General features: G+C 45.8%; 2 protein-coding genes across 7 annotated transcripts in view; one reads left to right on the top strand and one right to left on the bottom strand.

The window, feature by feature from the left end:
- Positions 1-5744, top strand: part of Ubp1 (upstream binding protein 1) — a 69616-nt gene extending 63872 nt beyond the window's left edge. For 3 of the 5 annotated variants that reach the window (XM_048348632.1, XM_048348629.1, XM_048348631.1), the window contains 4 exons: positions 87-202; positions 2860-3002; positions 3792-3843; positions 5066-5744. In XM_048348632.1, coding sequence (XP_048204589.1) covers positions 87-202; positions 2860-3002; positions 3792-3843; positions 5066-5103 — 349 coding nt within the window. In that variant the 3' untranslated portion in view covers positions 5104-5744. Of the gene's footprint in view, positions 1-86; positions 291-520; positions 1674-2859; positions 3003-3791; positions 3844-5065 lie in introns of those variants that run through there. The other 2 variants (XR_007211279.1, XR_007211280.1) reach the window with 2 other exon arrangements.
- Positions 5745-8793: 3049 nt separating this feature from the next.
- Positions 8794-24289, bottom strand: part of Fbxl2 (F-box and leucine rich repeat protein 2) — a 75371-nt gene continuing 59875 nt past the window's right edge. Inside the window, exons 6-15 of one of the 2 annotated variants that reach the window (XM_048348633.1) lie at positions 23362-23430; positions 23166-23261; positions 22814-22940; positions 22619-22693; positions 20678-20808; positions 18623-18683; positions 18178-18222; positions 17589-17645; positions 9857-10069; positions 8794-9243 (exon numbers count right to left, since the gene is read on the bottom strand). In XM_048348633.1, coding sequence (XP_048204590.1) covers positions 9136-9243; positions 9857-10069; positions 17589-17645; positions 18178-18222; positions 18623-18683; positions 20678-20808; positions 22619-22693; positions 22814-22940; positions 23166-23261; positions 23362-23430 — 982 coding nt within the window. In that variant the 3' untranslated portion in view covers positions 8794-9135. Of the gene's footprint in view, positions 9244-9856; positions 10070-17588; positions 17646-18177; positions 18223-18622; positions 18684-20677; positions 20809-22618; positions 22694-22813; positions 22941-23165; positions 23281-23361; positions 23431-24289 lie in introns of both variants that reach the window. The other variant, XM_048348634.1, reaches the window with a different exon arrangement.

The following is a 24289-nucleotide window of genomic DNA, read 5'->3' as shown; positions in this document are numbered from 1 at the left end:
TAGAGCTTAGATTCCTGTAGTTCTCGTTGTGAATTTGCTGAGGCAAGTTCTCTCCCAGGCTCATCAGTGGCATCTTCTGATTGCAGGTCAGTTAGGCCTCGTTTAACCATCTATGTCTGTCGGGAGCAGCCAAGCAGCCCAGCGCTGCCAGGGCAGCTGCATGCCGCAGGCAATGGCGAGAGCAGCGGTGGGACATCCTACGGTGGGTACTGAGAGAGGGGTGCATTCCTCTCACTGTCTAAGATCATCAGCAACAGGAAGGACAAGGTCAGGTCTTAACAGCAGCAGAAAGTAGTAGGGGCTCCTGGGGCAAAGGAAGCTAGCTAAGTTGCCTTTCTCTGTCATTTTAACCATACTGTGTCTCTCTTATTTCTGTCTCTCTCTGTCTCTTCCCCCCAAGCCCAAGTTGTGGAGAAATATCTACCATGTAAAAGAGAGGTTTAAATGCTAGATGATTCGATTCCTTCTTCCCCATTAAACCTCAGGTTTATGGAAACTGAAAACAAGGTCCCTCCCTAGCGAGCTAGACACAGGCTGAGGATATAGTTTTATGATGAGTGTTTACCTAGTATATGCAAGACCCTTGGTTTGGTCCTCAGCAACACAATACACACACACAAAATTGCCTTAACACTTAATATGAGGGACTCTTAAAATCTTCCCTCATTGTGTGGTAGGTGGCTGGGTCTGTCTCCCTTGTCTACCATTTTGAAGTCGAGTGAATGCAGCACACTCAGGACTTTGCAGAGAAACATGGTACTGAATCCGAGGAGGCATTTATTTGCCCTGATAACAAGTGGGCAAGGCTCCTGAAAAATACAGTAGGCCTGGGGTGTTGGAGCACCGCCTTTGTAAGTGTGACCACTGAGTTTGAACCCTAGTTCCACCAAAAACAAATGATCTTATGTTTTTGATTTTACTGAGACGTTGCAAGGATAGTAGTCACAATTCTGAGCTTTTCCATCCAAGTCATTCAAACTCGAAAAGGGAGCTATTCATGTATTTCCCTACAATCTTAAATATACATATTCTTTATATGCAAGATAAAGACTTTTGGAAGGTATGTTCCCAACATGAATGTTGGTGGGTGTGTGGAAATATTGTAGACCGTAACCGTTGATCAGGTCAGCAAACCTTTTGTTTGAGGGCATATAGTAAATATCAAACTCTTCAGACCATAGGGCCTCTTAAACATTTAACTGTCATTGTAGTGCTAAAATAACCAGAGATGGTATGTAAATGATAACTGTGACGATGTTCATTAGCAGACATATATTAGCAGACATATTCTATAATCACACAACTTTGCTTGTTTGGGGAAGCAAAGTTCTCAGCAATGATACTCCTGATTTATGGATGGCTTGATTCCATGATTGAGCCAGGGCCTACGTGATTGAGACTCACTACAGATGCATGCCATGAAGATGTTGTATGTTAAGTTATATGTCCCCAAAATAGGGGGCACTGGGTGGACTGTGGCTGGAACATTTTATAAGGAAAGGTCAGGATTCATTTTCTCTATCCTTACCAGTTTTTGTGGTGGTGGTGGTAGTAGTGTTCTTTGATTTTACTAGGGTGTATTACTAGAGTTTGAACCCAGGACCTTCTGCTTCTCCAATTCCCTTGCTTTAGTCATTTTGGGGGTTGTTTCTTGTAATGGTACTGGGATTTGAACTCTGGGTCTAGGTACTATCCTTCAGTTCTTTTGCTCAAGGCTAGTGCCACTTGAGCCATAGCTCTGATTTGGGTGTTAAAGAGTTTCATGGGGCTGGGGATATAGCCTAGTGGCAAGAGTGCCTGCCTCGGATACACGAGGCCCTAGGTTCGATTCCCCAGCACCACATATACAGAAAACGGCCAGAAGCGGCGCTGTGGCTCAAGTGGCAGAGTGCTAGCCTTGAGCGGGAAGAAGCCAGGGACAGTGCTCAGGCCCTGAGTCCAAGGCCCAGGACTGGCCAAAAAAAAAAAAAAAAAAGTTTCATGGATTTTTTTCTACCCATGCTGGCTGGCTTCAAATAAAGCTACTCAGATCTCAGCCTCCTGAGTAGCTAGAATTACAGGCCTGAGCCACTGGTGCCTGGCCAGGATTTTGTGTTTTTGAATGAGGCCCACCTTGGACCTGATCCTCCTTACCTCCTTGGTGCCTTGTTTCTTTGCTGAGATGGAGTCAGGTACCTTTTTGCCCAGGCTTGCCTGTCATTGTAATGCTTCTGATTTCTGCCTCGTGAGTGACTAGGTTAACAGGGTGATCCACACCCAGCCATATCCCTAGCTTTTCATGTGTCTACCTGTGTTGCTCTGTGTATGTGGCGGGGGGGGGGGTAGAACTTTTGTTACTCAGGATATATTCCCAGTAGTAGGATTACTAAATCAAATAACTTTAAAGAAGTTGCATAGCGTAATTCCTCCCAAAAATAGTACCTAAATTCAGTGATACTTTAGTACATGTGCCTAGTTTTGCAGCCATTGCCACAATCTAATATAAATCCCATTACCCCACAAAGGTCCCCCCATGCTTGTTTGCAACCAGTCCCCATTCATTTTGTTTGTGGCGCTGTGGACGTGGCCCAATCCATTGAACACGTTGAGCGAGCACTCTACTGCAGAGCCTCCGCCCATCCCATTCTCCTGCAGTTTGTCAGGACAGTGCAGAAAAACAATACTAATTTTAAGTCACTTTGTAGAGGGACTACTGTTAATGTTTCTTTTCCTTTGGGTAGTTGTAGACTTTTAAGTTAATGAGAAATGTTAATTTGTCCCATTTATAAATTTTATCTTTGTACTTGATTGAATACACCTAAGTACCAAACAGATCATAGATAATTAGTAAAATGATGTTTTTTCCTGTTTTAATTTCAGTTTATCATGCAATCTACTTGGAAGAAATGGTTGCCTCAGAAGTGGCTCGAAAGCTTGCATCGGTGTTTAATATTCCTTTCAACAAAATTACCCAGGTGTACAGACAGGGCCCCACCGGCATCCACATTCTTGTTAGTGATCAGGTAAACCAAACAGGCAGGCTCATTCGCGTTCTACTTTCACACTGTTAGAAATACTCATAAGAACATTTTCAAAGGGTTGGGGATCAAAATTGTGAGAATATGAGTTACAGGCATCAGTGATCAGATGTGTACTAGTCAGAAAACCCTGTGAATTCATGTACTCATGGGAAGAATTGAAGACTAGGGACAGGGTTTGTCACTTTTAATAAATTGAGGCATTAGCTACGTTCTCCTTTTGTCTAGTTGCTGACCAGTGTGAAAAAAACCTGTTAAGGTTGAAAGTACAGTTCCGCCCTCCCCTGTCCTGTCCACTCACAAGCAAGTGAAGACAGAATGTTTAGGCCCCAGCAGGGAGTTCTCCCCAGAGGGTCACCTCTCAGACCAGCTAGTAACTTGGCAGGCGTAAAGGTGTGCTAGCTCACATGGTCTTTATGGCTTATTTTGACAACTGAATCCTGTACTTGTGGGAGAAGAATAGAGGTTTTCCTTATTTTTTTCAAGTCATTTCTAGTCACAAGATAAAGGACTGGGGGAGCTGGGAATATGGCCTAGTGGCAAGAGTGCTTACCTTGTATACATGAAGCCCTGGGTTCTATTCCTCAGCACCACATATATAGAAAATGGCCAGAAGGGGTACTGTGGCTTAAGTGGTAGAGTGCTAGCCTTGAGCAAAAGAGAGCTAGGGACAGTGCTCAGGTCCTGAGTTCAAGGCCCAGGACTGGCAAAAAAAAAAAAAAAGATAAAGGACTGTTGGGTCTTAATTATACTTACATGTCTGCTTTCTTCTAGATGGTTCAAAACTTCCAAGATGAGAGTTGTTTTTTATTCTCCACAGTAAAAGGTACTTGGTGTGCGTCTGTCTTGAAATATTGTATTCATGAAAGACAGTGTGTGTGTCTCTAGCAGCTCTGTGTGCTTATTACTCTTGAAAATATTGTCTTGGCTAATTTTAAAGAGTTTATTTGAACGGTTCTAACAAATGAACAAATTAAGGAACTGACAAAAAAATCTGTTCATTCAGCCAGCATTTTATTATTTTCTGTCAGATGTCATGCTTTTAGAGTTCTTGCAACTCTCTACTGCTGAGCACAAACTCAGACTGGCCACTGATACACAAAAATGATCAGCATTTTAAGTGTCATGAGAATAAGAAGGTGTGGTTTAAGGGGAGATGTGGGATGGAGGACACAGAGCTATTAGGGATGGCATCCCTGAGGCAGTGGCAGTGGCTTGAGGAATGAGGGCAGGCAATGTGTGCGGGCATGCACTTGGCTGTTGTGATGGCCTGCAAGAGGTCATCCGGTGAGCAAGTGAAGGTGGTGAGCTGGATGAAGTCAAGGAGAAAGGCAGGGTCTAGCAAGTCAGTTGGCCATGATGGAAGACTGGATTTTGTTTGAAATGCATTGGGAAGTCAGTGAAGTTTAAATACAAAGGAGTACTATTCAATTTTTCTTGTTTTCACAACGCTGTGTAGATAGATGTGAAGGTGGCAGGATGGGACAGAGATACCTCCAGGCCACAGGTGATGGATCTTACAGGTTTATGGGCAGGACACACTGGGACCCACATTTGAGGGAGGAGTTGTGACTGCTTGTTTTAGTTAAACAACTGGGCGGGTGGTGGTTTCTTCAGAGGTGAGGTTGGAGTAAAGTAGTTAAGTTCCATTTTAAATATGTGAAGTAGGCAGTTAAGTGTGTGCATTCACCTTTGCACCCTCAGGTTGTGTCTGGTTTGTGCCTGGCTGACTTCCACCTCTGCCCTGGCACATTGCTTTGACTTGTTCTGCCGCCAGGTCCTTCTCCTTCCCCCCAGCTGCAGACCCGGCAAGCAGGGTGGGAGCCAGCCAGGTGGCATTGCAGCCTGTCTAAAGGGGAAATGTGCACATGAAACTGCCAAGTGAAGGGGAGCTTCTGCAAATTAATCCACTCTTTTTCTCTAAAATTAGTAAAGGCAACCTCTGAATTAGAATCAGACATTGTATATTTCAGAGTTTTAGATTTTATACTCCTAAGGTTTTAGATCTCCTAAGCTCAGGTAAAAATACTTTTTTTTTTTTTTTACAGCTGAAAATAATGATGGTATCCACATAATTTTGAAGTGACATCTTACTTAGACTGAACTATAATCAGTACCAAATAAAGTCACGCTTACAAGTGTGTGAAGACTGAATCCAACAAGTCTTGGGATTGGATTTTACCATAAGTGATGTTTCATATTGAAAACACAAGATATGACCTTCCTAATGAGCTGTACGAGAGGCAAATCTCCTCACCGTCACTGCCATAGCAAAGCAGCCTCGTGCCAGTGAGCATACCAGGCGGTGTCCGGCCCGGAGGCTGGGGTCTAGGCCAGTAAACAGTTCCAGAAGCAGCCTCTACTGGCTCTTCACACTGTATGCAGTTTGGAAATGAATGTAAAAACTTTCCTGTGGGCATTTTTACCTTTCTGTGCCAGTTTGGCTTCTGTTGCCTGCCCCTCGTGCTGACGTGGGGAGGAGACGGGAGTGCTGTGGAGCCCGAGTGAACATGAGTGCGGGAGAGAGGCACGCATGCCGTGAGGACGCGGCAGGCGGCGGCAGGTAAGAGGCCAGCGCCTTCTCCAGAGCAGTCATGATGGAGTCCTGACAGACTGGGGCAGATCCAAGCAGCCGGGCTTGACGCAAACTGCATTATCAGGAGTACCTTGGTGAGAGGATCAGTGTAAATCCTAATAGGTACAAAGACTTGTGTTTTTGCTTTGTCACAGATCAATTGAACTTTTTTGCTTCTGCCTCCATTCTTAACATTTTAGTTTCTGGTTTTCATTTTTTGATGCCACCTTGTCCTTTAAATTTAATGTGATTTTTTTTTTCCCCTTCTTCCATTTTCCTCCTTTTCTCTGTCTTCATTCACTCCCCATCCCTTTTTCTTAACAGTTTTTTGGAGACAGGGACTTGCTGTGTTGCCCAGGCTGGCTTCAAATTCCTGGGCTCAGGCGATCCTCCTGTCTCAGCCTCCAGAGTAGTCACTGGGACTACTGGTGCACAACTCAACCCCCAGCTCTGTTACTAAAATCTCTCATAAAGCCCTACCCCAAACATTAGAAATAGGTGATTAATTAGAGGGAGCAGTTATAGTTGGCATTATGAATGAGATGAACTTACTCATGGAAACACTAGACATGTGAGACACTAAAATGTACATACATAATCCTTACATCTCCTGAATGCCGAGCTTCTTTCAGTACAATCATGGACAGACATTCTGGTGATCGTTAAGGGGCTTTTAAAAACAAACCACGGCTGTTTTATTTTAAATAAGAAGTGTGCCTCTCATAAGATGAAATACTGTGTGCTAATAACATACCATTTCTAAAGTGATAACAATCCTCCCTTTACCCAGAACTTTTGCAGAATTCACAGTACATCACCAAACATTTCTAGGCTTGTAGTGTATCAGACTGCATTTTTGTTTTTAAAAGTTGTGTTTTAATGATAGCACCTCTATCTATCCATGTATTCAAGCTTTTTGGCTTTGAATGTGCTATTTGAGTCTCATTCTTGTTCCAGTGGAAATAGGAATTATTGTAAGTTTGAAATCTTAAATGTCCCAGAAGACAAACTACTTCACTTGAGTGCAAACTTTGACGTTTGTTTTTATTTGTAAAAGGGATTGCTCTAAAGAGGCACTGTGTGGACACACTCATCCTTTCTATTCTGTGCCCTTTGCTTTCATGTGACTGATCACATTTTCTGTACTAGTCACTTGGAAGGAAGTGAACTTTATCTCCTGTTTTAGAGTTTTGCTTGTCTCTTTAGCATTCCTTTTTGGGTCTCATGATTTATGGAACAATAAATGTCATTTAATGCTGTGTGCTATTTTGAATTCCTTATCAGGTTTTAGAAGTGGGTAAAAATATTTAGAAGCTCAAACTTGAAATTATACTGAGCAGCAGTGAAACAGGTTAAATTGTGGCACCAGCAAATTTGCTACTTTGTTTTTTTTAATAGTAGGATGTACACTTTCTGTATAATAAATGTTTTACCATTGTTTTTCCACACGTGTGTCATTGGACATCTTTGCTGTGTCAGCTGAAGCCCTATAGCCTCACATACTCTAGCTCCAGTGTTGCAGGTCAGGCTCTCATGCATCTTGTTCTGTGAGCAGCTCATCTTCTCAAAGCTGATAAACACAACGTACCCGAGGAACTGACCATGCTTTCTTGGACTTGGATGGAACCCAGAGCCTTAGTGCTTGCTAGGCACGTACTCCATTACTCGAGCTATACTATAGATGTGGGTCCTCTAGTCCCAGCAGCTTGATGACCTTATGAGAAGTTGCCTTGTCTGTGAGTGAGGACATGGTCCACGCAGCATCTAGTCTAGTGCTGTGAGAGCTTGTATCCTAACGCAAAAGACAAATGTATCAAGGCACTGGTCATTTCACTTTTAAACAAACTAAATCACTGAAACCAAGCCTGTAATATGTTCATTTGTTTATTTGCGTGACTTCCTGCATCAGTCAAAACATCCTGCAGGGTATGTATTTAAATAACCTATGGTTTTCACGCAACTTAAATCAGGGAATACTGGAGCATATAAGAAGGCAATAAAGTCATCAGCTTTTTAATACTCGTAGTCCTGCCGAGTCAGCGTGGCAGTTATGTATGGGTCTGCCTTTTCCACCCAGAATGTAGCTGAGGCAGTGTGTCTTTAACACACTTCTTAATTGCTCAGTCATAGAAGACCTCTCATTTTTCCTGTTGTACTTCTCACAAGTTCTCAGCCCTTCAGTTGGGGGACTGGTTGCTAGGAAGGGTCAGCTACCATTAACACCTAAACAATGAAGGTAGTGGTGAGTTCTAATCTTAATGAAGGTCACAAATGTGGACAACACAGCAAGAATTCATCACATTTAAGGTAACTTTAGGTTTGAATTTGGAAATCATTTTGCTTAGTTTTGTCTTCTGGAAGATTACAGTAACACTTTTTGACGTAATCTGTTAAACATTTCAATAGTTTGTTCATTTTATATTATGAGTCTAAAATATCCCAACACTACTGATCTGAGTTTTGTTTTGTTTTGTTTTGCCAGACCTGGGGCTTGAACTCATGGCCTGAACACTATCTCTGGCTTCTTTTTGCTCAAGGCTAGCACTCTACCACTTGAGCCACAGTGCCACTTCTGCCTTTTTCTATATGTGGTGCTGAGGAATCGAACCCAGGGCTTCATGTATATGAGGCAAGCACTTTAACACTAGGCCATATTCCCAGCCTTGGTCTGAGTTTTAAGTTTTTGAATCGCTGTGGCATAGCCTGATATCTAAATAAATTTGAGAAAATAAATCACATCCATTCTACATGCATCCATCCATTATTTTTAATTGATTATAATTTAAGCTTTAATCAATTCCATATTTAAGATAAGATCTCCTAAATTGGTTTTCCCCCCACCTTAACAAAAACACACTATATGCTGTATAGCATATCAGTGTTTCTGTTTCCCAGCTAGGTAACACAAACCTAACTTTTTATTCGGTTTTTGGTCCCTGGAGGTGGATGTAACAGTTGATACAAATGAAGGCGAAGACCCTGCTTCACCCAGCTCAGTCTTTTCTTTGGTGTTTTACGCAAATCTGTTAACATGCCTTCCACATACGTTTCTACATGTAAGACTATCAGGCATCATGAATTTGTAGTAGTCACTTTGATAAAGTTGCTGTTTAATCTACAAAGTGGAAACGTCCTGCTAATTAAACGAAGTAGGCCACTGGCTTAAGGATTAGGTAAAAACAAAAAACAACACCCAGGTTGCTCTGCTGTTCAGTTTGTGCTGATACTGATGGTGTGTGTGAGGGATGCTGACTACCCCAAGAGCAGGTCCCCACCTCTGAAGGGATCCTGGTTTCCTTCAGTCTTGGCTGCACTAGACCACTCTTGCCATGTGCTGCTACAGGGCTTGGCTTTGATTGCATTACAGCGTAGTACAGGTTAGAGCTATCGCCAGTTACTGCAATCCACACCGAAGTCCTTTACCTGTAAGTTTTCCCAATGGAGAATCGACAGGTTTGGGTGACAGTGGAGGAGTCTGGAAGTCTCTGGTCCTCACTAGAGGAAGCGTCTTCATCACTCCTTGGGCCCAGGCAGCCGCTGCCCTCACAGGATGATGCAGCACCTGCACAGTCGCTGTCCACCTCCGGCCACAGCTGGCGGCGGAGTGACAGGGGCAAAGTAGGCATGGACTTTGACATGAGGAAGCTGAGCCTGGAAGAATAAAGGGAGACTTAACCCTAGGATTGTAGTGAAAACCTGTAGTCCATTTAAAACTTAGCCTACCTTAATCCTAGGCATAGTTCAAATACAATTTCTGCATAAGTACCTGCCATCAGCTAGAACTGCTCCTGTCACCCCATGTCCCCATGTAATAGTAACCAGCCTTGTTGGTGATCTGAATTGAAGAACCTTGATAGCATCAGTGGGTGTACATGAAAATCGCCTCAACTTAGAAAATCAAGATGATGATGCAGGTGATTCTGTGTGGAATGAGATTTCGAGCTGGGATGTAGCTCAGTGGCAAAGTGCTTGCCTAGTAAGTGTAACATCTGGGGTTCGATCCCCAGTACCAAAAAAGAAAAAAAGAATGTGATTCTGTTCTCAGTGGAATACACAGTGGCAAGTTTTATAAGGGTGCTGATGACTAGACCTCACGGAAGTTCTACCTCAGATCCAGTTGAAGCTTCTGGATTGGGGCCAGAGCAAGGAATTAAATAAGTTTAAGATGCCATATCTGTAAATAGGGCCAGGTGGCATAACCACTGGCTTAGGACAGAATGGAGAAAGGATGTTGGTTCATAGGGGCAGAAACTCCCCCACCTACCCGCATCCGCTTGATGCCTGCACGAGTGACCTGCTGGCAGTCGTACAACTCGAGGCGCTCCAGCCCTCGGCAGCTCTCCAGGTGCTCCAAGGCTGCGTCTGTGATGAGGAGGCAGTTGTCCAGTTCCAGCACCCGCAGTCGCTCATGGCCACAGGTGCTATTGCTCAGGTGCAGGATCCCATCATCTGTGATGAGCTCACAGTGAGACAGGCTCTGGGATAGGGAGAAGGCAGATGTTCACAGATGTTCACCTGGTACGTGCATCATGGCAGCTGTGTCCAAGGTAATTGTCCCCTAAACGCATATGCTGCAAGTTTAGGCCCTAATGCAATGGTAGAGCTCTAATGGACGCTCACCTGCCAAAGTGGATTCATGCACACTAAAAAGAGCTCAAGGCTATGGATTCCTGACCCCTTGCCCTTCTGCCATGGGATGGCACAACTGAAACAGGTCTTCCCAGACTGCCAGCCCATAAATCTCAGGACCTCTTAGTTGCCAGTAATGAGAGAGCAATTTGTTTGTTCTAAGCACCCAGCCTATGATATGGGCTAAGACTGCTAAATCAGGGAGGCGCACGCAAAGCCCTGGCACCCTCTGATCATGGGCCTGCTGCAACTAGGCAGTTTTCTGACGACAAAGATAAGTATGATTCGTAGGAAATTCAGTTTCACCCCTCCCCCGGAACAGTTGCTCCCTAATTCTCTGTGGGAAAAGAGGCCAGGCCAGTGACAGTACTGACTCCATGTCCCGATCATTTTTTTTTTTAATGGTGCCTAGTTCAGTTTCTTACCATTTTTTTCAAATTAAGAGTTCCAACCCCCAGTCAGGCCATGTGTGCGCACTGGTGGTAAAATTACATTTTTCTGCATTAATGAAGCCAAGAATTGAAATCATACTGATTATTTGATTGGAGTCAAGGCAAATGCTGAGTGCCCAGCACAGGGTTTGACCTGAGAAAGATGTATGCATATACATAGCCCCCCAGACCTGAAGTGTGAAAGATTAGGAGCAAAGTAGGAAAGAGACTGGGAAGATAAAGGTTCAAGGCCAGCCTAGGCAAAGTCAGATTCCATCTCTACAACCCAGGAGTGGTGGCTCCTGCTACTTCAGAGTCCAGCAGGAGAATAACAGCCTGAGGCCCAGCACCGCCCCTTCCCAAAGAAGCAAGACCCTATTTGAATAGGCTGACCTGAGCCACAGGCTCTACCTGCTGGGGTTATAGGCATGCAACACCATGCCCAGGTCCAATGCAGCCTTTCACTTTCTTGTACATTTATAAAGGAAATTGGGCTGGGAATATGGCCTAGTGGTAGAATACTCGCCTTGTATAGGTGCAGCCCTGGGTCCGATTCCTCAGCACCACATATATAGGAAAGACCATAAGTGGCGCTGTGGCTCAAGTGGCAGAACGCTAGCCTTGAGCAAAAAGAAGCCAGGGACAGTGTTCAGGCCTTGAGTTCAAACCCCAGGACTGGGGGAAAAAAACACCAAACACTTACAAAGGAAATCAGTCGTTTAGGTTTTTGGTACATTTGTTCGTTTTGGCAGTACAGAACTCAGGGCCTCATGCTTGCTGGGTCAGTACTCTACCCCTTGAATCACACCCCAAACACTTTTTGTTTTTAATTATTTTTCAGGGATGATCCCATGTTTTTGTTGCTCAGGAGAGCCTAGACCGTAGTCTTCCTACTTAGGCCTCCCAAGTAGCTGAGATGATAGGGGCTTGTTACCATGCCTAACTTGTTTGCTGAGATGGGATCTTATCAACTTTTTTGTCCAGGCTGACCTGGAACTGCAGTCCACTGAGAAAAACAGCCATGGGGGGGCTGGGGATATAGCCTAGTGGCAAGAGTGCCTGCCTTGGATACACGAGGCCCTAGGTTCGATTCCCCAGCACCACATATACAGAAAACGGCCAGAAGCGGCGCTGTGGCTCAAGTGGCGGAGTGCTAGCCTTGAGCGGGAAGAAGCCAGGGACAGTGCTCAGGCCCGGAGTCCAAGGCCCAGGACTGGCCAAAAAAAAAAAAAAAAAAACAGCCATGGGCTTATAGGACAGAACTGCCATGATCCAAGGATAAACATGCTGCCACTAAATCAGTGCAGAGAAAAGACTGCAAACAAACAAAATGCACTCAGATAATCTAAAACCAGGAAGGAAGAACAGAGAAACAGTAAGGTGATGGACAGTAATCCCACTATCCATGTTACATTCCCATATCCATGTTACATATCCATGTTACATAAAATTGTCAAGATCTAATTGAAAAGGTAATTAGCCATCATAGTGTGCTCTACTGTAATCTCAGCCCACTCACAAGACCAAAAGTTTCTTTAAAAAAAAAAGCCCAAAGCCAGGAATGTAACTCAGTCTACTTGGTAACAGCACTTGCCTAGGATGCACAAGTACAGTAAAACCACCAAGACACACACAAATTGAAAAATATATCCTGTCCAGCCCAGCACCAGTCAGTGGCTCATGCCTGTAATCCTAGCTACTTAAGGAGGCTGAGATCCAAGGATCATGGTTCAAAGCCAGCCCAGGCAGAAAAGTCCCATGAGACTTACCTTCAATTAACCACTAAAATCCGGAAGTGGTAGAGCACTAGCCTTGAGCACAGAGGCTCAGGGACAGCACCCAAGCCCTGAGTTCAAGCCCCACAACTGACAAACACAAGCCATCCAAAGAGCATAAGAAGGTGGGTAATGGGGGGCTGGGAATATGGCCTAGTGGCAAGAGAGCTCGCCTTGTATACATGAAGCCCTGGGTTCAATTCTCCAGCACCACATATCTAGAAAACGGCCAGAAGTGGCACTGTGGCTCAAGTGGCAGAGTGCTGGCCTTGAGCAAAAAAAAGGAAGCCAGGGACAGTGCTCAGGCCCTGAGTCCAAGCCCCAGGACTGGCCAAAAAAAAGAAGGTGGGTAATGGTATCAAACATAGTTCAAGATGAAGGGTGGAGATTTTTTTTATTTGTTGCCAGTATTGGGCTTGAACTCGGACCTGTGCTTTTGTCTTTCTCAGTAACTTCTTGAGTGTCAAGATTAGCCTGATGGATCTACTTTCTAAGCCAAGTTCCCCAATTTGGGAGCCACTTTACTGTTCCAACACAGTAGCTCAACAGATTGAGCCTTCAGCCCTCAGTCAGTGCCGAGGATCACCCTAGCACCTCTGCAGTGCCTCTGCCTCTGTTCCACTTCCTCTCCTCTCCCCCTAAAGCCCAGGGTTCTAGGGCCTGCAATGAGTGCACCCCGGCATGGCTCAGTAGCTGAGGCTCACACAGGAAAACAGCAAATGGGTGTGTGTGTGTGTGTGTGTGTGTGTGTGTGTGTGTGTGTGTGTCCGTCCACAGCACTTAGGCTGACTGGAGAAGAGGGATGGGATATAGAATGGGCAGCTGACATGGAATGTTGTAGCCAGTGATGGAAGGGGTGATATGGGAAGGTAGGTGATGATGCTGGCTTGTGGAGTGAGAAGCAGATGTTGTTCATGTGATTGATTATCAGAGTTGTGAGAGAATGCTCACATAGATACATGAAGAAGCCAGGCTTTCTACCAGCGTGTCATCTGGTGTCAGATGTGTATACCTGTCATTTTTGAGGGAGAGTTAACTCATGTGACACCTAATGGTCTCAGCTTTCCATATAATATAATGGTGTTTTGACAAGACAGGATGAAAACTACAATTGTATAACAACTGAGAAAGTAATAAATTTGGTTTTTAATTTGAAGTATTTGGGATGTTCTTGTTCTCTCTCTCTCTCTCTCTCTCTCTCTCTGACTCTATTCCCTTTTTGTTCATGTCTGGAGCTCTTTCTCTTTTTAAATTACTTTTTAATGTGCTTGTCCTAGGGCTTTAACTGGGCCTCAAGCTCTCAGCTTTCTCAACTTAACAGCTGGCACTCTACTACTTAAGCCACATCACCACTTCCAGCTTTTTGGTGAATAGAGATAAGAGTCTCATAGACTTTGCTGCCTGGGTTGGCTTCAATCCTTCAATCCTCTGATCTCAGCCTCCTGAATGGCTAGGATTACAGGTATGAGCCACCAGTGCCCAGCTCCTGAGCTTCTTTTTGTTCAAAGCTAGTGCTCTACACTTGAGTCATAGCTCTGCTTTTGGCTTTTTGGTGGTTAATTGGAAACAAGTCTCCTGGCCTTTTCCTGCCTGAGCTGCTTTTGAACTGCAGTCCTCAGAACTCAGCCTACGGAGTAGCTAGGATTACAGATGTGAGCCACTGGCACCTGGCTCTCTTTTATTATAAAAACTAAAATGCTGCTTGGGTAGCTTCTTGAAACAGTGAGTTGCACAATAATATTTTAGTAGCTGTGATATCAAAGAGGAAATCAGCCCTATAGTCAGCAGAACTTGTCATTACACATTCTACAAGCTAAAATCTCAAGTCTCATGACTTTCTACATCTTCCACTTCTACTCTCTTGCACTCTTCTAAATCTGGGACTCTCCATGCAAATGTGTATTTAACTCCCCAAATAATCTGTGTGGGAATCCCAGAGGGTTCCCAGAAGGGGCAGTGTGTGCACAGTGCTCTGCTTAGGGAAGAGCAGAACTGGGAAACTGGAAGCTATGAACTGGGCTGAAGCAGTCAGCTGGCTTCACTTCTTCCTGCCTGCAGATCTTTAGGAAGAGCCCTTTCCACCAAAAGCACTGCCTCCTCTTCTCCCCAGAGACCGGGCTGGGAGCTGCCGTGAGCCCTGCTGTCAGGTCTGTCCCCCAAGTTAAGACTTCCACTGTAATTTGTTATCTTGCTTTTCTGTTAATTGTTATTTGTGGGTTTTTTGGGGGGCGGGGGTCGTGAGACTTGAACTTGGGGCCTAGGCACAGTCCCTGAGCTCTTTTGCTCAAGGCTAGTCCTCTACCACTTTGAGCCACAGCTCCACTTCTGGTTTTTGTTTTGGCCAGTCCTAGGCCGTGAACTCAGGGCCTGAGCACTGTCCCTGGCTTCTTTTTACTCAAGGCTAGCACTCTGCTACTTGAGCCACAGCGCCACTTCTGGCCATTTCCTGTATATGTGGTGCTGAGGAATCGAACCCAGGGCCTCATGTATACGAGGCAAACACTTGCCACTAGGCCATATTCCCAGCCCCTCTACTTCTGGTTTTTGAGTGGTTAATTGGAGATAAGATTCTCACAGGGACTTTTCTGCCAGGACTGGCTTCAAACCATGGTCCTCAGATCTCAGCCTCCTAAGTAGACAGGATCACAGGCATGAGCCCGGGGGTGCCTAGCTCTTTGTGAGGTTTTACTTAAGAGTTTTTGTCTTAGATTTCTAGGTTTATTTTTTGTTTGTTTTGCTTTTTGGTGGTACTAAGGGTCGAAGTCAGGACCCTGCATTTGCTAGGCAGGTGCTCTATCAGCCATGCTACTAGCTTTTTTTGCCTTGCTTTTCAAATAGAGTCTTGCCTGTATGTATGTCCAAGCCAACCTGGACTGTGTTCTTCCTATTTATTTACATTTCCCAGCTATGATGACAGGTGCATGCCACTACACCCAGATAGGGCCTTATGTTTCTATCTGCAGATCTTCCTGATTTCTGCCTTCTAGTAGCTAGGGTAGATAGCTGAGCCACCAGCACTCAGCTTCTTGTTTTACGACAGTGCCTCACTCTGTATTCCAGATGGGACTGGAACTCTTCATCCTGCTTCTACCACCCAGGTGGCTGGGATTAAAAGTATGTACCACTACACCTAGGTGATTTCTAGTTTCTATAATAACCTACTTTCACTCTTAAGTCCTGTTTTTTTTTTTTTTTTTTTTTTTTTTTTTGTCAGTCCTGGGGCTTGGACTCAGGGCCTGAGCACTGTCCCTGGCTTCTTTTTGCTCAAGGCTAGCACTCTGCCACTTGAGCCACAGCGCCACTTCTGGCCATTTTCTGTATATGTGGTGCTGGGGAATCAAACCCAGGGCCTCGTGTATATGACACAGGCACTCTTGCCACTAGGCCATATCCCCAGCCCTAAGTCCTGTTTCTTGAAGTAGTTTACATAAAAATAGGGGACAAGGGCTTGGAATATGATCTAGTGGCAAGAGTGCTTGCCTCATATACATGAAGCCCTGGGTTGGATTCCCCAGCACCACATATATAAAAAAGGCCAGAAGTGGCGCTGTGGCTCAAGTTGGCAGAGTGCTAGCCTTGAACAAAAAGAAACCAGGGACAGTGCTCAGGCCCTGAATCCAAGGCCCAGGACTAGAAAAAAAAAGAAGGGGGGGGGGCGGCTTTTGACTGGGAATGTGCCCTAGTGGTAGAGTGCTCACCCCGTATACTTGAAGCCCTGGGTTCAATTCCTCAGCACCACATATGGAAAAAGCTGGAAGTGGCACTGTGGCTCAAGTGGCAGAGTGCTAGCCTTAAGCAAAAAGAAGCCAGGGACAGTGCTCAGACCCTGAGTCCAAAACAACAACAAAAAATAGGGGACAAAAGGAGAAAAATTTACAGTCCCATTGTCTGTTGGAAGACAGAGACAGAAGAAAGTGGGCCCTACCTCATGAGGAAGAGGGTAGAGAGGAAGTAGTTGAGGCTGATGCCTGCTGTGAGGAGATCTTGTGGAGGTGGTAAGCCTAGAGTGTTATGGGGTGAGACAGAAAACCCATGGGCAGAGAAGTGGTAAGAGGTTAAAGCTGGAAATAAAGCACAGGACTTCAAAAGTTTCATCTCTGAGAGACAAAAAGCGGGTTTCAGTTCAACTAGTCCCCAAACCAGATCCAAACCAACCAGGACAAAAGTATCATAACTACAAAATTCTGTGTAACACATAGAGGAAAATAATTTTCTGAGACTCTGGATAAACTCTGCTTTCCGATCCGAAACTGAAATGGTCTCAGGTGTATCCAGAGCCTTGTTGCATTTGAGCCTGATGGAAAAGAGGGGATGTGGAAGGAAGGAAAAGATGGGGACACAAATAAATCCCCATCTCAACAAGGAGAAGCAGAGTATGATCAAACCCTTCTGTAACCTAAGCTATGCTGGAGGCAAAGGGAGGAGGATCATGGCCCAAAGTCAGTCCTGGACAAAACTGAGGCCCTAAAAAAATGGCTTAAACAAAAAGAAGAGAGGAAGGTATAGTTCAACTAGTAAAGTACAAGGCCATAAGTTCAAATCACAGTACTACCCCTCCCCCCCAAAAAAGACACTGAGACATTAATGTTACAGAATCCTAGTCTCTAAGAAGAGAACAAATTTCAAAGACAACAGAGGAGAAAGCTGGCCTGAGGAAAGCTACTGTGAAGCACCACACAGCTGGAAGACAGGCCAGGAGCCTGGTCTCTGAGCAGCTAACCACTGTGCCTGAGTTTCTTCATTCATGAGATGCTGCGAACAGTGCCCATGTCACAGGGTGACAGAGCGGATTCCCACACAGGCTGCTTAACGGCCATGACACTTCCCGCTCCAGTGGAAGGCTTGGCTGCTGCAGCTGGCCAGGTACACTCCCCCTCGCCCTCCAAACACTTGGCACAAAACATGCTTATAGGGCCGGTCTTTGGTCTTAGATTTTAACACCGAAATACCCTAACTGCCTGACAGGAGGAATATGAACTTTCCAGAAGCAATCTACACACAGTCCCCATTAGGCTCACCTCATACAATGAGAAGAGGAACATTTGGTTACCCTGCCTCCCCCCGCAGCCCAGGGAGGTGTTGAAAGTAGCAGCGCTGGCAGTGTTCAGAAGCTAGGCAGGGTGAGGCAGGGTGGGATGCACCCCACATTATTCAAACTCACCAGCGCTTGCAGCTTGGGACAGTGAATGGAAAGCTGGATGAGCGTGCTATCTGTTATCTGGGGAGAAAGATCACATTAGTGTGGCACCCACCAGTACTGAAGCCCTAACCCTGCTCCTCCATACCTGGAGAGGGGGGCCAGGGAACACAGAGGCAAAAATGTCCCAGGCATCCAGCCAGGAGCACCCCTGCACCCACAACCTCCTCCCACTTCTGGGGAGGCAGGACACCTCTGGGCCCAGGGAGGCCTAGAGACAAGACACAAAGGGGGTGGGACAGAGGGTTCCCCAGGACTCTCTCAAGGCCTCCTAGCTCTGGGCATGCAAGATTATTTCTCCTCAAGTTCTGTTAGAAATAAAAGACACTTTTTCTGTTTGGGAAAAAAAAAAAGCTGCCTTGAATTTCTTTGCAGCAGTTCTGTCCTGGACCTACAATAACCCAGTGTTTACATATCCCAAGGCGGCGTTTCCCCCGCCCCCCGCCCTGCCCCCTCCTTCCACACACACACTGGGCAGGAAGGTGGGGTGGCAGGCAGCACGGGTGACGTCAGCTGTCTGCAGAGCCGGGGGTTGGAGCACCTGTCTACTCACCAGGATGCATTCTTCAAGGTCCATCTTCTCCAGCTCGTGGCAGTTCTGAAAGAGTGCAAGACATAGACTGCTGTCCAGGGCTGGCACACCGTCCCTCAGGGCACTGAGCTTCTCTGCCTTCCCTAACCACAGAGGTGACTCCAGGCTAGGGGCTGCAGGCAGCTTAAGGACAGCCTTGGGCAGAACCGGGCCCAACAGAAGCAGCTGCAGGGAGGCTGAGCTGCCATCCACAGAGGAAAGCGCTTCTACCTGACCGAATGACAGGATCTCCCTAGGTTTCTGGCTAACTGGAAGACATACCAGACTTACTCTCATAGTTCTACTCTGCTTTTGTGCTTGTCTTTCTTGAAGCCAGTTTTTTTGCACCCCCCAAAACCATGCCAAGGGACCTTAAGTTAGGGAGGTGACTTACAGTTTGCTTTTTTAAAAAAAATCTATGCCTTACCCGAGCTAAAAGTGTAAAGCCTGCGTCAGTCAAATGGGAGCATCGGGCGGCCTCCAAAATTCTGGGGAGGGGCATGCAGGGAGAAAAAGTAGCACGTGGTTAACACAGACACACACGCTGCAGTCCTGAGTCCACCGCCCTAACAGCCCCAAGGAGGACAGATGCACACAGTGACCTGCAGGAGGGTAAGGGTCCTGAAGCTTAGGGGTACCGTGATCACTGTCCTGAGGTATCCTCCCAAATGTCACAAGTAAATCTGGGATCCTCTCCAGGTACTGTTTCTATTTAGCATGGAGTACGGCCAGTTAGGAAAGCCCTTACCACTGGCTCCACCCCAGCCCAGGATCGACAGTATGTTGAGATCTCCAGTGATCCAACTTCCTATTTAAGACAATGAAAAACCCAGTCCATTTTTGTACTTACTAGAGATAAATACAGGAATGACATTTCTAATTTAGACTGGTCCTTACAGAAGTAACTCTGACCCTTCTCTGGTGAGTTGGGGGGCTTTATTTATTTTGTTGGCTGTACTGGAGTTTGAACTCAAGGCCTTGTACTTGCTTGCTTGGCTAGCACTCTACTACTTGAATCACAACTCTGTTTATGCTGTTTAACTGGAGCTGGAATTTCACAGGCCTTTCCGACTTCAAATTGCCATCCAGAGTAGCTAGGATTATGAGTATGAGCCATGAGCACCCAGAGTTGGGGTGCTTTTAGTCTTGCATGGGGAGAGATTTCTGGGACTAAACTCAGGGTTGCACGGATGTATAACATACTTTTCAACCACTGACCAATTCGCAGCCCTCTGATGAGTTTTAACCGCCAAAATTCTACTAAGCAGAAAATTTAAAATTATCTAGCATCTTCTCTAACACAACTGTAAGAAAATGGGCAATAACAGAATACAGGATTCTCCAAAGTTTAGTGACATGCCAGGCATGGTGGTTCATGCTGCAGTCCTGGCTACTTGGGAGACTGAGATTGAGGCCAACCCTGGCAAAAAGTTCACCAGGCCTCATCTCAGCCACTAATGCTGGCCAGCGTGGGCCGTGAACGTGGCTCAATGTTAGAGCACCTGCCTGGGGACATTCAAAACTGGGAGGGGAAGAGGGGAAGAGGAGAGAGAAAGAAGAGACAGGAAAGAGGGAAGAGGAGGAAGAGAGAAAGGAATGGAGGAAGGAAGTAAAAGGGAAAGCTGAGCATGGTGGTGCACACCTGTCATCCTGAGAAGCGTAGGAAGGAGGACCACAGGCCAGGCTGGCCTTGGCAAAAAGCAGAACTCTCTTGGGAAACCACCAAAAACAAAAAGGTCTGAGGCATGGTTCAAGTGGTAGCATGCCTGCCTAGCAAGCACAAAGCTTCAAGTTCATACCCTAGTATTGCCGAAAGAAAAAAAAATGACATACACCTGAAAATGGATCTGTCTCATTGGTGTATAAGTTTCTTTTCTGTCTCTTGAATAGGGGTTCTAAAACCAACTTATGTAAGTTCAATTTTTTTCATTTATTTTTTATTCATCCTAAGACCCAGAACAAATGGTGTGATTTCCCTTTGAACCTGTTCCTCCTTGACACTCCCAGCAGCACCTGCACAGAGCCATGAAGGTTCAAAGGTAGCTCTGCATGCTTTTAATTTTGTTATTATCATTAAACATTTAATATTCACAGGTATCAGAAACAAACGGGTGCTTATTAAAATCAGTTTCTCCCTGGGGAGGACGGTGAATAAGGAGGTGGCTGAAGGGCTCCCTCATTCTGTCCACTAGCAGCGGTGGAGAGGGGCCCTTGGAGATCTGGCAACTCAGGGCAAATGCACGATTTCATCAGAACACAGCACTTGAGATTCATTCTTAAGAGCTAGATGTTCCCACATGTCCTAAACGCCCTTAATCGAAGGCTGTTCCTCACTGCCCACCTCACTTGACCAGACAATCCAAGTTCTGCCTCCAACCCCACCTTCCACCTGCTGGCCAGTGTTCCACCTGCTGCAGGAAGCTCGAGGTCAGCCTAGCCAGGCTCTGGGTCACAAGACAAAAAGTGTGGGTGGCATACTCACTGCAGTCTTGGGCAGTTCAACCCCAGGGCTGTGAGAGACGCATCGGTGAGGCTGCTGCAGCCCGAGAGGCAGAGGGCCTGCAGCTGGTGACAGCCCCTGCAGATGTGCACCACGCCTTCGTCTGTGACGCGCTGGGAAGAGCAGCACAGGGAGGAAAGTGAGCGACAGCAGCACTGAGGCAGGAGCAGCAGAAAAACAGGATCCACTGTGGTGCACTGAGCTGGGTGGCTGGCCACCAGCGCGTTAGCCTAATAACTTCAACAAAACGGGAGAAGCAGAGGGCAGGCAGGGACTTGCATTATCTCTGCATTGCTTTCAAATATTTTAGTATTACCAGTGAAAATTCCACCTCCCCACCTGTAGCCATTAAAAAAAATCAAAGACTTCCTAGCTAGGTGACATTAATATTTGACTGTCTGCAGGGTAATACCTTAGACATTCACCATGATATCATGGATGTCTTTGAATACTTCCTCGATGATGTAGAGAACAGGAAAATCGAATGCATCACTGAGTTACTGACAAATTCCTTAAAATTGTAATTCAGCCATGAAGATTCAAAACACCATCCTCACTGAATTCATGAGAAATAAACGTGTATCTGAAGGACACTGTAGCCATCTGCCAGTGCTATCCTACATTCAATTCAAGGGTCTGGTTTTGAATGTTCCAGGCCCACAAAGGGAGATGTGTCCAGATCATGTTTTCTCTACCACTATCAGGAGTTTATTCACGGAAAGCCAAATGCAAGAACTCTCTCAAGATCTGTTCCCTTGGAAACTCAGCTGCGTGAACCCTGGTGAGAATGCCACCTAGCTCATATGTCAATGCCTTTGGTTTCTCAAGTCATTTCTGCACCTCTTATTTCATTTTATCCACTGAGAAATTAGAGGCATAATAAATCACCCTCAATTTATATGAGGGGGAAAAAAAACCCATAAGACCTGATCAGCACTGTTGGCTCATTCATGCCTGTAAGCCTAGCTCCTCAGAAAACTGAAAGCTAATAAGGATTGTGATTCAAAGCCAGTACAGGCAGGAAAGTTCATGAGACTCTTATCTCCAACTCCCCAAAAGGCTGGAAAAGGAGCTTTGACTCAAGTGGTAGAGGGCTAACCTTGAGCAAAAAACCTCAGAGACAGCGCCCAAGATCTGAATTTGTATGGCATCAAAAAGACTTATTATGAACTGTTCAGACCTAATGACTAGTTAGTACCTAGCTCACAGAATTCCTGTCTTCCTCAGTGTTCTTTTGAAAAGCATCAAGATTCTGAGGTCAGCTACTTGAGAGGTGAAGATCAGGAGCCTTGAGGATCAAGGCTAGCCTGGGTAAAATGTTACCAAGACCTCATCTCAACACACAAATTGGGCTGGGAATATGGCCTAGTGGCAAGAGCGCTTGCTTTGTATACATGAAGCCTTGGGTTCGATTCCTCAGCACCACATATATAGAAAATGGCCAGAAGTGGCGCTGTGGCTCAAGTGGTAGAGTGCTAGCCTTGAGCAAAAAGAAGCCAGGGACAGTGCTCAGGCCCTGAGTTCAAGCCCCAGGGCTGGCAAAAAAATAATAATAATAAAAGTGCCTCAACACACAAATCAGGTAGGTTGGTGTGTTCCAGTCACCCCAGCTACATGGGAAGAATATAAGAGGATTGTGGTCCAAGGCAAGAAACAAAAAGGAGAGACTATCTGAAAAGTAAAACAAAACAGGGCTAAGGATATTACTTGAATGGCAGAATGCCTGCTAGAGGGCATGAGGCCCCATTTCCATCATTTTTGGAGACGTCAGTGGCTCTATTGTGATGCCTACTGCTATCCTCCCATCTCCTGGCAATCACACTGGACGGAGGAGGAAAAGTTAGGGTATGGAAGGCAACATGGCCAGCCACTCTGCAACTCCCAAGAGAGCAGGAGCAGGAGTGGCAGGAAGCTGCTACTTACTGAGCAGGACTGCAAGTTGAGGCTCACAAGCTCGTGACAGTAGTTCTGAATGTGCTTCAGAGCTTCATCTTCTAACTGAGTGTACAGAGAAAACAAAAGAAGGATGCGATTCGGGTGAGAGAACAAATCAAGCACCAAGAAAACGCATCAGCAAGAAACACAACCCTAGGCTGGCCAGCCGTATGGACCCTCTACCTGCGTGCAGCCCCTTAGGAGCAGGGCTTTCAGGCCACGGCACCCTCGCACCAGTGTCTCGATGCCATCCTTCGTGATCTGATCGCACCAAGAGAGGTTCAGGTACTCCAGGTTTCGGCAGCCCTCGCTGAGAGAGCAAGGAACAAAAACAGCTCTGTCCAGCCTCTCCTGCAGACAGCTTATTACCACCTTTGAATTTAGTTTGGCACAAGTGATACAGGGAGGGAAACAACCCAGGACCTATCCAGGCTGCCTATTTCTTGCTCCAATGAGACAATTAGGAAAGCTTCCAACACACAGAATGTTCTATGTGTTGAGTATTTTGCCAGCTGTAAACAACAGGCATGCTTACCTGATGCCCTTTAAGGAGCTGTTTGTAATGGACACGCAGGAGGTCAGATCCAGATGTTTCAGCTTAGAACAGAATCTGCTAAGGCTGTAACACGTGCTGAAACAAAGCAGACACACTAAAGATATTTTCAACCATGTTTCTATCCTCTTGCTCTCCTCATGGCCACCAAGTCCCCAAACTGATTCTCATTACTTACCTATCCGTAATTTTTGTGCACCCATTGAGGTTTAAATGTTCGATGTTTCGGCAGTTCTGGGCAAAGGTCCTAAAAACAAGGAAGTCTTAAAACCCCCTGCAAGCTGCTAGGCAGCCACTAGAGGGCATACATAACCAGAGCATTTCAAACTTCAACTGATGTGTTCATAACTCAGATCTACTGGGCAGATTCTGATGGTAGATGCAGAGTGGGGCTTGGTAATCTGTCTTTTTATGAAGCTCTAGACAGGGGCACTAAAGCTAGTCTGGGAAGTAAAGCTGCAGACTTGCCACCAATCCTCTGTTAGCCACTCCTTGTTCAGTCAGTCATCTGGGATTGAAGACTTGGCTCCCTATTCCTTCTTACAGTAAAATGGATTTGAAACAAGGGAGAACTGTGCTATGTTGGCACTTGTGGCCTGTCTAGAGAAAACACCCTGGCCACTGAGAAGGCTCAGCAGTTTTCATATCAAGAGCTCAATTTCCTACTGAGTGAAAAAGGGCAAATTTCTCAGTGATCTGTGGATGGTGCCAGGCTAGACACAGAAAACTAACCATCCCAGCCAATGGCTTACTGTTTAACATATTCAACAAAGCCAGCTCAGGTCACCTGCATCTTCCTGAAATGCAACCTCAACAGTGTCTTGCAGGATTCGGTCCTGATACCAAAGCATGTTCCATTAGATTTTTGTAAATGACAAAGTGAACTGAAATTCATAAAAACTTTTCTTCTGGGCTGGGAATGTGGCTTAGTGGTAGACTGCTTGCCTAGCATGCATGAAGCCCTGGTTCTGATTCCCTAGCACCACATAAATAGAAAAGGCTGGAAGTGGCGCTGTGGCTCAAGAAGTAGAGTGCTAGCCTTGAGCAAAAAGAAGCCAGGAACAGTGCTCCAGCCCTGAGTTCAAGCCCCATGGCTGGCAAAAACA

This window comes from Perognathus longimembris, chromosome 6 (genome assembly GCF_023159225.1).
Source record: "Perognathus longimembris pacificus isolate PPM17 chromosome 6, ASM2315922v1, whole genome shotgun sequence".
NCBI classification, from domain to species: domain Eukaryota; kingdom Metazoa; phylum Chordata; class Mammalia; order Rodentia; family Heteromyidae; genus Perognathus; species Perognathus longimembris.
Note: the sequence above shows the minus strand (reverse complement) of the source record. Positions and strands in the feature narration are given on the sequence as shown.